At 31.4% G+C, this 16,278-nt stretch overlaps 1 protein-coding gene and 1 long non-coding RNA gene across 21 annotated transcripts in view; one reads left to right on the top strand and one right to left on the bottom strand.

Moving 5' to 3' along the window:
* The first annotated feature begins 352 nt into the window (after positions 1–352).
* On the top strand, positions 353–1,231 carry LOC129941433 (uncharacterized). The gene is made up of 3 exons (XR_008780859.1): positions 353–394; positions 454–639; positions 697–1,231. It is a non-coding gene; the product is annotated as an uncharacterized LOC129941433 (long non-coding RNA).
* Positions 1,232–3,842: 2,611 nt separating this feature from the next.
* The window catches only part of LOC129940428 (casein kinase I), a 152,408-nt gene continuing 139,972 nt past the window's right edge, over positions 3,843–16,278 (bottom strand). For 13 of the 20 annotated variants that reach the window (XM_056048748.1, XM_056048765.1, XM_056048759.1 and 10 more), the window contains 2 exons: positions 7,460–7,566; positions 3,843–6,308 (listed from right to left, as the gene is read on the bottom strand). In XM_056048748.1, coding sequence (XP_055904723.1) covers positions 6,236–6,308; positions 7,460–7,566 — 180 coding nt within the window. In that variant the 3' untranslated portion in view covers positions 3,843–6,235. Of the gene's footprint in view, positions 6,309–7,455; positions 7,567–16,278 lie in introns of those variants that run through there. The other 7 variants (XM_056048772.1, XM_056048751.1, XM_056048767.1 and 4 more) reach the window with 2 other exon arrangements.

The raw sequence follows: 16,278 nt of genomic DNA, 5'->3' as shown, positions 1-16,278 counted from the left end.
ATCAACAAAATCTGATTGCATACTTCTAGGATGTTGGCAGCTGTCAGACATCTTGAAAGATGAGAAATTAATTTTAATCGATACATTAAACTAAAAAAAATCGATATGTATATGATTAAAGACATAAAATGAGGCAAAATAAAGAAAAAGAAGGTACATTTAGTTAACTTTCTAAGGATTTCAACTTCGATTTTGGTGATTGTTAAGTAAAAAACAAAAAAATAATAATAAAACATTACATTTCGATTAAAGTAAAATTGTATAACTCTAAATAGTTATGAAGACTCATCACTATAATTGTGACAGATTGTGTTTTGACAAAAAGGAAATGTTTAAAAGAACTTTGCTTGAATGCTTGCAGGTTGCAATAATAAAAAAGAACATCGCTTGCAATGTAAGTATTTCTACAATTAAATTTTACAAAACAATAATTTTATTTCACTTTCTATAAAGGACTTCCAACACAACACCTGCCCAAAAAGAAATTTTACTCGCCTACATGCGCAAGTATACTTCAATGGCAACAAATAGCCAAGCAGAGAGCTCAGGAAGGGACCCGAACAACAAACGGTGGGAAGCACTTACCTTAAAGCTTAACTCGAATGGGCCCCCATCAAAAATTGTAAAGCCTGGAAGAAAGTTAGTAATGTTTATAAAGTTGTTTTTATTATCATCATAAACTTCTTTCTTTTTTAGACATGGGCCGACTTTAAACACCGCACAAAGCAAAAACTTGAGGAGAATAAAAACTCTCTACACAAAACTGGTGGAGGCCCATGCAAGAAAAAGGAACTAACTCCGTTCGAGGAAGCTGTAGTAGAATTAGCAAAAATACGGACAGCAATATATGGGATAAACGACATAAAGACATTTAGTGCCGATATTCAACCGCAACCGCCTATGAGCCAACCACCTACGCGCCATTCGTCGTCCTCATCTTCATCATGGGAGTCAAAGGATAGTCTAGACAATCTTGTCAAATCCCTTGTGAGTTCAAAAAGTGAGGAGACTGTTCCTGCTGCTGTTCCGATTTCTGTTGCTCTTGCGGAACAAACAAATACTGAAAAGAACATTTCACAATCATCTGCATCTAAAGGAATGATGGACAAGCTGGAAATGTTTAAGAACTCGGCAAGTTCCAGTGAAGACTTTTACAAAAAAGTCGTGGACGTATTGTCAGAAATACGAGATCTCAAACGGAAGTAAAGATTTTAAAACAACAAGCTTTAGACAACGCTACCAATCAAAAAAAAAAAATTATTTATAAGAGAACAGGTTTAAGAACCAACGAACTTAAAGAGTATGAACTAGGTTTAAGAACCCAACATTAGTTGGTTTTTGTGATACCACCTTGACTGATTGACCATTGTGACCTTCATTTAATGTTTACTTCTTAATTTTTTGTTTTCTCATTATTTTTTGATGTGTACATATTTACATGTGAATTGATCTCAGGAAACTACTTATTACTTTCGTTTTGTTTTGTTAAATGTTTATAACTATATTTATGAAATAAATAGATTAGTTAACTTATTTAAACTCTTTTGGTTTTTATTACATACTATTTCTAAAAATAATTATAAAGAAATCGTTAAGATCTTTGAACTAATGAACGTTTAATTCTGTTGCGAGTTTTTTCTGCAGTTTTTTTTAAGGATAATCTGTTACTATCCTCCGCCTCCCAATGGTATTGTGCTTCATCCTCACTAACTGTTTCGGTCACAGGAACTTTATAGTAGATGCAAATGTTGTGAAGTGCAGCACATACATTGACACACTGAGAAACTTTTTTTGGACTGTATCTACTTTTCCTTTCAAGGAGCAAGCACCTCCACCTGCCTAAGAGAACTAAAAAAGCTTAGTATATTTTTTTTTGATTAATAATAAGTTTTGAATAACACCTTTCAGAATACCTATACATCGCTCATTTATGTTGCGTGCTCCAGCGTAAACTGTGTTAAAGTGTATTTCGTCATGACCTCTTGCCTTTCTATACGGTGTTAGTAGCCAGGGTTCCAATGGATACCCACTGTCACCTTGAAACACGATTTTAAAAAAATGATAGAAAGATTTTTCTATATAATACCTAGTAGTTTAGAATTTCTTCTAATACGTTGATTATATCTTGATTCAAGTTTATTTTTAATACCAGAGCTGCTCCATACGAATGAATCGTGAGCAGCACCACCATATTTAGCAGAAACTGCAATTATTCGGTACTTGTGATCATTTACCTGTGGAAAATTATATATCAAATATACATACAAAATTGATTTAAATTTCAGGTAATATCTACTATTTTTACATACAATCATCGTATTTATACTGTGGTATCCATTTCGATTGTAGAACATTTCTTCGTTCTCAGTTGGCCGGATTAAACTTATTTGGGTGCCATCAACACAGCCAATAACTTTAAAATTGAAAAAGTTGGAGATCATAAACATATACCAACATATCTGTGGTGTTTACAAGAAACTCCAAAATATATGTTAATATGCTTACCACCGGGAATCTTATACTTGTTGCAAAAGTAACTTTCTGTTTCGTCCTCTTCAAAATCCGATTACCATTTGATCCATTCCGGACAAATTTGATCTTCCAAGGATATCAAGTATTCGCCAAAAACTTTTGACAGAGTACTCTGTGCAATAGGGCAAACGAAATCATTTCCAACTGACCATTGGTAATTTCCTCCACCCAGCATCTCGAAAGTAGAGCAAAGTCTCAAAATTGGAGGAATATATGTTACTCGTGTCCCTGTTTTTATGCGTATATTATCCAACACGTATTTGAAGGCTATTTTACTCAACCGAAATCGTTGAATAAAGCTATAATTTTGAAACAAATATTTTAAAACAATAATTAGCAACAAATAATTAAGACACACCTTTGGTCTTGCAAAGTAAATAGATCCGAAAAATCTCTAAGATTTTTCCTTACACTTCGCAAGTTCAGTAACTCCGAATCCTCATTTTCTTCTTCACTGTCGGTCAAAAAGGCAATATATTCACGTATCATTTCTTTTTTTTAATTTATTAATAACTTTTTTTGACAAAAATAGTGAAACTAAACAATTTTACAAGAGAAACGTCAACGAATAAGCTGTCGTTTTTTTTCTTTCGCGTGTGCGAACGAAAACTTTCGTTTTTCATGTTACGTGAAGCAAATCGTTCGCACAAGCGAAAACGTTTATTCGCTTGTGCGATACAGAATGTCACCCCTGCAAAATCATCATACAATTTATTGTTAATGGGTATTTTGAGTTCTAACTAAGAAACCAAGTTTTTGATTGTTTATACCATTCATAAAGCCTTAAAGTTATTAATAAAAAAAAGACTTCTTTAAAATATTTTTTCGGTTTTTATTATTTTTTTTTTAATTTTTGTTTTGTATTTCTTTTTTCTTTTTGAATGCATTTCTTCAAAAGTATCATTTTACACATTTTAACTTTGTTTTTTCGTCTTTCACAAATTTTTTAATTATAATTTATTTTAAAGTTCACTTTTTCTTTTTTTCTCCTTCGGCTAATCTTTCTTCTTATGTATTAAGTTTTTCTTACTGCTCTCCATTTTTAATGTTTCTTTTCTTTTTAATATGATTTGTTTTTATTTTATAATTTTTTTAGTCACTTTTAAAAATAACACAATAAAAATAATTATATTACAAGTATTTCATAATAATATAGTATAATTAACTGAAAATCTCCTTCAGTTGACTGATTTCCATTTTTCAATTTGTTTAAATTTCTTCTTTCACACTTCGTCGTAACTTTTTTATTATTATTATTTATTTTGTTTTGTATAATTTTTATTTTTTTTTTCATAATAAAACTGCCTGTCGTTTTTGAGTGTATATATATTTATATATGTATGTTGTAAGAGAGAAAAAAGAGTTTACACCATTTAAATTCATTTTTGTTTTGTTTAATATGATTTTTTTTTTTTATTAAGTATAAATTAACTCACATTTTTTTATGTTCTTATTATTTATTTTTATTCAAAAAAATGGAAAAAATGATAGTATTTTGTTCTTGTTGTAGGTGTAGTTGTAGTAGTAGAGTAGTTGTATGTATGCATGACTGCTATGTTAATTTTACTTAAAAACCTGCGATTTTATTTTTCATAATTTTTTAGATAATAATTATCGAGTTTTACAATTAATTAAATTATTCACAATGCTTTTTTTGTTTGTTGTTGCTTTATACAATTTTTATGTTTTTTTTTTGTTTAATTTTAAATATTTATAATTCTTATTTTAATGCAAAAAAATGTATTTTAAGTAAAACATTAGCATATCATTTGTTTTGTTTTAATCAATTTCTATATATTTTATTTAATTCTTTTTTATATTTATATATAATTCACAATATATATATGAAAGATTTGCATAGAGGCAGAGATAATGGTGGTGGAATAAGGCAAAAAGGGAAGAAAGTATGTTTAAAAAAATGTAAAAAAAAGGAGCTGGGTGATTGCGAAGGGGTTTGAAAAGGATAAGGCAGAGTTGTAAAAGAATGCAATCTTTTTTAAATGCAATCAATAATGGCTTAAATAATTGTATTGGATCCATTGTCTTCATTTTGAGACTCCTGACTATGCAATCTCCATTCACTTGTAGCAAATAGATTGCAATCATTTTTTCTCCCCATTCATTTAACACCAATCATTTGAATGTACTCTTTGAGAATTCATGCATTCTCATTCTCTGCATTTTTTTATATTCTTTGCATTTTTCTTTGGCCCTTTCAAAATTTTGTAACAAAATTTTAAAGAATGCCAAAGAATTCAAAGAATACAAAAAGAATATAGGGAATTCAAAGAAAACAAAAATTATGAAAAAGATAAAAAAAAGTAAAACGAATAAAGGAAAAAAAAATGATTGCAATCTTTTTGCTACAAATGAATGGTAATTGCATTATTTGAAGTCTGAAGTCCCAAAGTGAAATCAATAAACGCAATCTTCTAATTGAATTCAATAAATGATTTTTAAAGACTTCATTCACAGAAGACTACATTCTTTTACAGGCCTGGGATAATGTTTAATGGATAGTGGGAGAGCCAGCGCCCAGTTCAACTAAAAAAATGTATTTCGCAGACCTCATATTATTTGTTGAAGTCACTTCTTTGAATTCTTCGATAGCCAACCAGAATTTGAAGGAAACTTAATAAGAAAAATATGTGTGACTAGTAAAGTTGTTTTGGGAGGGTGTTTTTAGAATATTTGGAATAGAGAAGATTAAAGTTTGTCTCCAATATTGTGTAGCATTGTTGGTGTGAAGTCGGAAAGAAAATATGTATAAAGCATTTTTGTTTTTGGCAGATTTAAAAGGGTTGAGAGTTATAAAACAAATCCAATTACTACTTTAATGCCATAACAAGTGCAAAGGTTCAAAGCATACCCACGAAATAAGAGGACTTGTCTTGTTATGGCAATAGGTAGCTTATGGCACTCATTCAAAACCTTATTTTTTTTGTTACATTTACATTATAGAAATTACTTGACAAAATTTCAGGTCTGTAAAAGGACTTAAAAGTTAAATCAGTCGTTGGCCCTAGGACTATGAATGAGTGTGTGTGGTTTTGTGGTGTTAAGGGCAAGGGATTTTAGTAAAAGTTTTTTTTTTTAATAATAATGAATACTCGAAGAAGGTAGATTATTATTTTTTTCTTTATTAAAATAAATTATGTATTTCCTTTAACTCTATATTTTCTTTAACTATTGCAGCAAAATATTACAAATTATTTGTGTTGTTTGTTTTTTGTTTTGCTCAATAATATCGTAGATGTTTTAACAATTTCCTACGCCGCCGGCGCCATTTTCCATGCATTTCCTTTTTGTGTTGCTTAAGGATCGTTTTTTGTTGTTGTAGTTGGTTGAATTTTTTTTATTGAACTTATTTATTTGACATAATAATAATTAATAATAATTATAGTAAATAAATCAATACATAATAATAATAATAATAATTAATTAATTATAATTTTTTTTTTTGTTTTTTTTTTTGATTTTTTTTATTTAAATTAAATTACAACGGAAGTGTCGGCGTATTTGTAGTTGGTGTTGGCGTCAATATCGACGCGGATGGAGGATATCGCAACGTATGTTGTGACGTTGCTTGTTGTATATAATCCTGACTAGGATTATTTAATACACTATCCCTTGAATTTGAATGTGACGTTGCACGAAGCAGTGTTACTGCTTCACGCTCTGGACTACATTGGACACCATCTAGTCATTTTTGGCGTGATGATTTCTTCTTCTTTCTTTTAAAGAAGCAACAACATCTGGAAATGCACATAAACCATCTTTTTTAAAATTGTTTGTATTAATTCATAAATTGAATGGGGTAAATGGACGGTAATGCTAGAGAGATGTTTTACATATTTATAACGTACATAAGTCAAAAATTAATAATAACATAATTTTATTTTAATGGATATATTTTAGGTTGGTCAAACGATCAAGAAACGGGATGGACATTTCTCGGGGAAGTTTGAGAAAGATTTCTCTTTTTTTTTGAGATTTTTTCAGAAGTTCCAATTCCTTGCTATACCCTTTAACGACTTTGGACAAGGTGATGCTTGTGATGAGATTTGTTTAACATCGTCCTTAAACAAATAGTGCAGAGATTCCACGTCAACACTAGGGGCACTATCTTTCAAAAGTCTGTCCAATCACTAGCATATGCTACTGACATTGACATAGTGAGAAGAACTCAGTGCTATGTCAAAGGGGTTCTTATCAGTATTGACACAGAGGTGGTAAGAATGGGCTTAGCATTTGATGGTTGGTGCGTTGGACTGTCATGCCAGAGGTCTTGGGTTCGATCCCTGCCTATGCCATCTATAGTCTTTTAACGGGTACTGCCTCTTGCGAGGAAATGAAAAATTATCCAAGAGTAACTCTTGTAATGAAAAAGTGCTTTCTCAAATTTGACGTTCGGATTCGGCATATAAACTGTAGGTCCCCTCTATCCCTGCAATTATTCGCACACAGGAATGGTTGAGAGTTGTAAGTCACTAGGCTCTGGTTCTCAACGGACTATTGCGCCACCCAATTTATTTCTTTCTATTTGATGAGGACAAATCAAATTCGGCCAAAACGTTACCATCGAAAGATGTAACGTTTATGTAGTTAAAGCCTTTGCCTTGGTTTCGCTATGAATACAGAAAAAACATCAGTGCTGAGATCAAACGAGGAAATACTCTTGCTATCCGTTGTTTCTTTGGGCTAAGATAGGACTTGAGTAGTAAAGAACTCTCTCGAGCGACAAAGCGTCGCTAAATAAGGCCCTCATCATCGTCGTCTTACTATAGCAAAAGGGGAAAAAAGTGAGACCGTTTGACCGTAGATTCAAAAATTATATAAATAAATTATCAAATATTTAAAAAACACAACATTTCATAAAACATCTCCCTTGCGTAACCATGCATTTCAAAAAATATTTAACACTCACTTTGTTTCGTCCACAAGTTCTACCTCTGGCTGCTGTGTTATAGGAGTATTTGAGTGTCCGGCCGTGGGATCGTCTGCATTCAATTCGCCATTCGTCGAACTCACAACCTGTAATATAATTTAGTAGTAGTTTTATTTAAACAACAATCAAATAAAAGAATTAATAAAATTACAAAAAAAAAACATACTTAATTTTAAAACGTTCTTTAAACTAAAAAGAATTTACTAAAAAATTAAGAAACATAGTTTTACCATACAGAGACAAAATTTAGAAATAAATATTTATAAACATTTAAGCTTTTGTTGTAGTTTGGCAAAATATTTGCTGCAGAATTAAAAAAAAATATTGTTGGTTTTTGGTTATTTACAGATTTTTCGAAATAACCGTGAAAATACAAGACAGAAAATTGCAGGTGGTGTGTGTTTAATTAATTAATAGAACAATTTTGATACAAAAAATTGCTAAAATTTATACAATAGATTGATGAAAAATTTTAAATAAAGATATAAATTAACTCGCCACATCACCACACGCATACAAAACACTATCACACACATAGTTCCTCTAGTTTGAGGAAAGTACATACGGATTTGAAAATATAAATTTTAGTTAGTGTATAATTTTCAGCTATAGCACTTTTTTCTTTGGAAAAACTGCTTAAAATTAGTTGTTTTTTGGTGTTGTTAATTTAATTTAATTTAATATTTAGTTGGTATTTTTCGTTTTCGTTTCTTTTGTTTTCTTCGTTGCTTTTGTTTTTGGTTTCGATTCGTCTTCGGAACTTTTTTCTTCGTTAGGATCGAAGGGAGAATCATCTTCGTCGGTACTTGAATCTTCAGGATGGCTCTGGAATTTTTCATTTGGATATAGGCATAGTAAGTATTTTTGGTTCTTTTGTTTGGTGATGACTTGCAAATGGAATTAATAATGTAGAGCTCAGATGATACTTGATAAATTGGAATGCCATTCACTATTCAAAATCTAAATTGAAAATAATTTAGCCCAATCGACAGATTGTACCTTTTGATATATGAGTACAAACCTACAATGTCTAAATTTCTATAATAATTGTATGATATTGATTGAATACAATCATGATAAAGAAGAATTTTAGTAAACAATAAACGCAAATTAATTACAGTGATCCACAAAAAATTTGCGTACTTTATTGAATTTTGAAAAAAGGACTAGTTTAACTCAAATTCTATACACACGAATTTGTTTCCAGTTTTCCAAACATTCTGCATTAAACATATTTTTTGAAATTCTTTGTTTGCTTGAGTTTAAAAACTTGCAATATATACTAAAAATATACATACATGGGAGTCATCTGTTTGTTTGTTTGCTTGTTTGTCCGTCCTTAACGCCGCAACAGAGAAATATTATGACATGATGTTTTCGTGTGGAGGTTGTTTCGAGGCTGGAGTGTTTTAAGCTACTTTTTACTACGCTAAAATGTCTTATTCACAGCTTATTCGAGCGGATCTACTGACAACGCTTAAAATTAGATATTCAATGTATTCTTTTCTTTAGAACACTAATTCATAGCATATAATTAGGTGCTGCATGCTTTTGCACCTATCACCGTTGCCTATCATTGGGTGTTTTTTATAAAGACATTTGCATGAGCACAAAACTGTGCTGAAATGTACTAAAAAATAGAAAATGTACGGTTAAAAACCGATGGCATTAACGGAAGATTTTCTAATTAAGTTCAAAGTAATTCTAAATCCTGATTTAAAAAACATGAGGAACAATTATATGTCAAATAACGAAATAATTGAAAAAAAAGTGCCAGCAATGCTTATGCAAAATATAGATGCCCCTCGATTATATAACGATATAAGATATCGTGTTATACAACTTGGGCAAAACTTTATCAGAGCTAATATCTTAACCGGTGGCGTTCAAACCCGAATCTATTCAAAATCAAAAGGCTTTAATTCCCGATTAAAGTTAGTATCACTATGACAATTTATAAGGCGCAACACGACGATTCGAAATACAATGTATTTAGACCTGACGAAATAAGGCTTTAAATCATAAATGTACAGTTACGACAGCAGAGGTGTATGGTTTAGGGATCCATTGCGGCGTCCGGGGTTGGTAAGTCGAAGGAGAAATTAATCAATATGTGTATAGGTACATAAGCCCGCATGTAATCCACTTGAAACAATAAAATTAGAACCTATGACATTCGCAATAAAGAACAATTAAGGCTGAATCACAAACACGCTTCAGCTTCGTCTGCGTTACGGTGGGCCTGCTTCGAGGTTGCTTTGAACAAAAGCAAACAATTGAGCAAATATTTTGTCTGTTGAAATTTTTTTAAAGCTGTTAAGCTGTCAGACAAAGCTAATTGAACTAGAGCTTCAGTTTGGAGTCACCTAACGTTACATTACGTTCTTTTCCTTACGATTGTCAAACAAAACGTGAGGTCGAAGCTCCATTGTGATAGGATGCATTGAATTCCTATGGGTGAACTCGTAAACGTCAGGCGAAGCCGAAGCTGAAGCGTGTTTGTGTTTCCGCCATTAAAGGCATGACTTGACAGAATATCCCTTTAGAAATATTAAGATCAAAAGTATTAAAATTATATTCATTGCTGAACCATTTTTTAACCATAGTTTTTCCACCCTTTACAGTTGTACACAAACTTTTGTAGCTGTAACTTTTTGGACTTCCCATAAGAAGGAATTGTTATCAGTCCGCTTTGTCGAATTGAAAATTTTGACATTTCTTGACGTTTCAAAGTCCCTAGAATATAAATCAAAGATTTTGAGATAGATGTCTGTGAGTGCGTATGTACGTTCGTTGGGGATACCATTTTTCGTCCTTCATATATCAAGAACCAGTAGACATCGGCATCAAATAAATTTTCTTTTACAGATAAAAACATCGAATCTTACGAACCAATAATGCTTGCGACAATTTTGAACAAATATCAATTAAGGTTTTTTTTAAATCAAAAATACTGAAACGTATCCTAGAATATTTTTCGGATAAGAAATAATATGAAATTAATATTGCAATAAATTTATATAAATCGAAGAATAACAATTGGTAATTTTTTTTAGAAAAATCGAATTGATGTTTTTTTTTTTCAATAAATAAAAGCCTAAACTAAAAATTGGTAAAGTGATTTTTGACTAGAATATATCGAGGTCAAATGAGAGTTTTGACGTCAAGAGGGCCGATTCCAGATATCGCGGCGGATCGCTTTTAATGGCGGATTTGTGTTTTGATATTCTCAAAAGCGATTGGCTTTCCATTTGGAAAGCGAAAGGTTCTTTCCAACAAAATGTCATTCTTCTAGTGGGTTTTGAAAGCGACAGGCGTGATAGTGGCGGATTGCAACAAAATGTAAACAAAAATAAGGTTTTTTTAGTTGAGTTTCACTCAAAACTTCGATACCGTTGGCTGAGCCATAGCCATTCGGTAGTCCTGCCCAACGCTCTTTTGGTACGAACCTTCCGCTAAAAATCGCAATGTAGCGGCAAGCTTGAGTATTAAAGGCAAAGAGGTAGCGTTTTCTTGTTTGAAATCTTTGATTTCTTCAAAAACGTACACAAATACTTCTCGCGATAGTCGAAACAATTTTATAAACCTTATTGAACAAAAATCTTTAAAAAAATTCAATTTGAAAAAAATAATTAAATATACACTCTTTGGGGGGAACATCAAGAGGCGAAGACCCACTTCTAAATAGTTTTCTTTGAATAATTAAATAATTAGCTTCTTTTCTTGCTGCATTTAAAAAACACTTATGGAGTCCATTGAAAACTAGTTTTGTTGACCCCAACAATAATATTAAAATATAACTACAAACAATAAGATACTTTTTCAGAGAAAAACAATTAGTTTTAGTGGAAGGAAATGTCATATTTTTGGAAACAGCTGACAAATAAATGGAAGATTGGAAAATATCATGGAAATGGATTAGAAATATTTGACATTTAAGCTGGAAAAATGGAAGGATCGCTTTCTTCCATGTTCGCTTTTGAAATTAACTCAAAACGAAGACGGTCGTAATTGAATTTTCGTTTTCAATGCGATCCGCCGCGCTTTCTGGAATCGGCCCTAAGATTCTAAAATTTGATTCTGCACAAAATATTGTTGTTGACATTTATTTAATTTTTGGGGAAAATTCGATTGACATTGTTTTTACAAAAAAAAAAACGTAAACCGGCAAAAATAAACAACTTAGAACTGGTAAAATTTGATTTTAGATTCAAATGTCTTGATAACAAAAAAAAATCATTTTATAAGAAACTTTGTTAATATTATTTTGTTTGTCCAGTATAACGAATGCCGATATAACGAATGATCGATATTACGAACACTTTTCTCAAGTCCATTAGGTATTCTATATAACGAACAAAATAACGAATTTCAGGTAGTTAACAAAAAATTACTGTAAATGTTTAAATATCTACTAAAATGTATGTTTATGATAATATTGAAAGATACACTACCCATAATGTATTCATACACTGTATTTCTAAAATACTATCTTGCTAACTATTATGCTAAGTACGTATCCTGTATTCATTCAATTGTTGCTATGACATTCTGTTATACACTTTATACATACACATAAATCTATGAAAATCTGTTATATAAATTACACATACGACGTACACTCATTATTGCTAGTTGTTCATTTCATCGTCGTCTCTGAAAGAGGTTGGCCGTTTTTTCAATTAGAATATTTTCCATAAAGAATTTTCTCGAATATTGAATAATAATATGTATTTTCTTTCAATTTAAATTGTATGCATTATAAATAAAACATAACACTACCGGTCAAAAGTTTGAGACAGGGTTGCTTTATTTGTTCCTGGCTCCTGGGTTTATGAATAATGAATATAGGATTTTTTACCTGCATTGTTTACTTAGACCATTCATAAAAGGTGCAAGTGAAATAACCCCAGATATTAATCCTTTTTTGTAAATTATGAGGAGTTTTGTGAAAAAAGGTAAAAAAAACAGTATTGGGTTTTTGGCTTCTATTTGGATTTCCCATAGTTTTTATTTTGTATGACTTTTTACATTCAATTTGGAATTTTTATGACTGGGGTAATATTAAAGGGTAAAAAAATGTAAAATTTGAATACCTACATATTCAGGATTTTGTATGTAATGCTCGGTTTGATCCAATTTAAATTTATTTGAGAGAGGAGGAGAGAGATCTTCTCCTGTAAACAAAGTTCGCATTATTAGAAAAGTTAAAAAATTAACTATTGAAACTCGATCTGCGATTATGAACCTTATTGAAGAAGCCTATTTGCAAAGAGAAATCGCCACTAAATTGAAGATATCCAAAGGAGCAGTTCACAGGACCATGCAGCGTTCTCTAGTACCGGCGGTTTTAAGGATAAACCGAGGTCAGGACAACCTAGTGTTACGACGAAAACCGAAGATCTGCATATCATCACCATAAGCAAGCGTTCTAGGACCAGCACCAGAAATACGCACCCAGATCACTGAAATCCGGGAAGAACCATTATCAGTATCAACGATACAACGAAGGCTAAGGCATGCTGGACTTTTTGGGCGCGTTGCAGTGCGGAAACCATTTCTGCGAGCCCAAAACAAGATAAAACCCATAAGGATTGGACAGATGAAGACTTCAACAGAGTCTTATGGAGCGATGGGTCCAAGTTCGAGATATTTGGCTCAAATCACAGAGTGTACGTCAGGCGCAGTGCTGAATAGAAGATGCTACCAGACTGTTTGGTCCCAACTGTAAAGCATGGAGGCGGTTCAGTAATGGTGTGGGGATGTTTTTCCTTTAATGGAGTAGGAGATCTAACACCAGTGATCGGAAGAATGGATAAAGAAGTCAATAAAACGATATTGGAAGACCACGTTTTGGTATCTGGACTCCGATTAATGGGTGAAGGTTTTGTATTCCAGCAAGACAATGACCCGAAACATACTTCAAAACTTTGCCGGGGATACCTGAAACAAAAAGAAGATGAGGAAATTCCCACTGAGCTCTTATAGGGAAAAGCTTGACAGAAATGTCCGGAATCACCACATAACATCGGAATCTGCTCTTTGGGAAACTCTACAAAATTGCTGGAATAATATTCCACAAGAAAAAATACAAAACATTGTAAGAAGATTGCCCAGAATTGTAAAAAAAATTATTGAATTTAAAGGAGGGTTTTTTGATGAAAACTCAATTTAGAACTTTTATTGGTTTTTTTTAATAAATAATTTATGTTTAGTACAAAACTACTTTATATTTTTCTATCTTTTACAACTAGACATGCTCTTCACTTTTTTCACGTATTAACTTTTTTCCTAAAACTTCAGTTTAGGGGTTAAAACTCGATATTTCTCAAATTTCAGAGGTGGTCTCAAACTTTTGACCGGTAGTGTACATACGCAATTTCACATTAAATGTTTTTTTTTTCGCTTGATTAGTTAAGTCTTACGTATTCGTCTTCGTGTATGTTAACAGTTGCTCTGCTCGCTATGCACAAAACTGTAACGGACTTTTAATCCCATTTTTTTTTGTTTTACGTTATTTGGCGTCTGTTTCTTAGTTTCATGTCTGATGCTAAATAAGAAAGTTCTGCAAGATGTCGTCGCGCAGACGTCTTACAATGGAAGCAAACATTAAAATCACTCACGAATATTAACAAGAGTTTCACTTTCGGACGTTTCGAAGAAGTTTGGAAAGTCTAGCTTATGCAAAAATCTGAGAAATACAAACAGTGGGTCTTTTAGTCGACGAAGGGTGAATATTCAAAAATGAAACAGCATGGTTTATTCAGACTGAATTACACAGGATTTGGAGTCCTGGAATGATGCCGATCAAGTAATCCTTGAACCCGAAATTATTGATAGTAACAATGTTGAAGAAATCGAAATTGTGGATTATATTAGTGATGAAAATGGTAGCTCGGAAACTGAAGTTATGAGTCCGTGAAGCTGTCCGAAATTTTGACAGTTGCATTCAAAAGGCAAAACAAAATAGAATTAAAAACTCTAAAGTCTAAAGGCCCAACTATAACAGGCATAAGCTAGCATATGCGCAAGTAAGTAAATGTGCGAATACAAAGAATCTCAATACGAGTGAACATAATGAAGTCTAGCTCCGTTTCGTTCAATTTTTCCCAGTTTCGTTAACTTAAGCAAGAGCGATCCCAGTCGCCCGCCGCATAAGTAAAATCTGACATGTAGGTAGATACATGAGCAAAATTGCATTATGGCTATGCAGTAATTTCACAACCTTAAGTGAATTTTCGTTGTGTTTTTGACATAAGCTTATGTTTGCTTATGCCTATTATAGTTGGGCCTTAAGTTCTAAGAAGTTTACGGGTAGAGACATTCAATAATAACAATTGGTTAACGATTTTTTCTTAAATATGAGTACAAGTATTTGTATGTACTATTTATGTACATAATTTGAACAAAACTAATACAAGTATATTCCTTAAATGTTTGGTTATATGTGAATGAAGTTATATATGTTTTTTTTTTATTCTATTAAGTGAAGTATGTAGTTATTTTTTTTTTATGAAGTTTGAAATATATTAATGAAAAATACAAATGTACTTTCTATTAACCTAAAGATTTGTATGAAAAAAATGTTTCGATATAACGAATTGACTCTGGACATTATATCGTTCGTTATACTGGACCACCACTGTATTACCGATTAACCTTAAACAAATTAATATTAAAAAATGCTAAGCATTATTAAAAATAATAACATATCTTGAGTAAACAGAAAATATGTACTGACTTCTAGGCAGTGTTTTTCTATAAAAACATATTAATTTGACCGCTCGAATAAGCTTAAACTTGAAACGTTTTTCTCCTCAATATTTCATCGAAGTATGCAAACTTTCTTGCATCACTGTGTCTAAAAAAAATACGATGAATTTGCAATGATATGTCCGGCGATTGGGCTATTTAATAATTTCAAAAGATGGAATTACTTCTAAAAACACGCCTTTCTTTTAAGATGCTTTTGATTATATTTGAATAAAAATCTCTCCCAATAACACAAAAAAACCATTCCACTTCAAGGGGACCACAAAAACAATCAAAATTACAAAAGACAAAAAAGAAATACATCATAATATTTATAGTATCGATTAAAAATACAAGCACCATTATATCGAACGGTTTCATAAGCCAAACATCGGATACACAAAAAATAAAAATAAAACTCAACCAAAATGTATCTGTTTCTGGGTTTCCAGTGAAAGAAAAAATAAAAACTTTTTAATTGACAAACTTTTCTACGAATTATGAAACTCAATCAAAAATTAAATAATAAAAATTAATAAATAAAATAAAAAATTAATAAATAAAAATATGAAAAGATATGATGTTTTTATTTTTTATGAAAATGCCAAAAGTTTAACAATGTCAAGAATTCACAAATTGGGTGTTCTCTTTTTATTTATATCTTTCTACTTATATTTGAATAATTTAGTTTATCCTTAACTAGTTGTAGTTAAAAGTTGTAAGATAAATAAATAAAAACAAAATTGATGGTCTATTGCGTTAATGGTTCTGAGGAACTATAAATATATGTAAGTATGAAACGTGAAACATTTATTTTCAAAATGGAGCGTACACTCATATGAAAATGAGTGATTCGTTACTTTGAATAAAGAATTCTCCAATAAGGATGGGTTGATTTTGACAGCTCGTAACGGCCACATTGTTTTTTTTTTACTTTCTTTCAAAATATCAGTCACAAATTATTACGGAGAGTAACAGCGCAACGTCGAGCAACACGTGGAAATGATAGTTAAAACTTTATTATTAAAATGGGTGATCTTTAGTAG

Source organism: Eupeodes corollae, chromosome 1 (genome assembly GCF_945859685.1).
Source record: "Eupeodes corollae chromosome 1, idEupCoro1.1, whole genome shotgun sequence".
Lineage (NCBI taxonomy): Eukaryota > Metazoa > Arthropoda > Insecta > Diptera > Syrphidae > Eupeodes > Eupeodes corollae.
The sequence above is the reverse complement of the archived record's forward strand: the minus strand, read 5'-3'. Positions and strand labels throughout refer to the sequence as shown.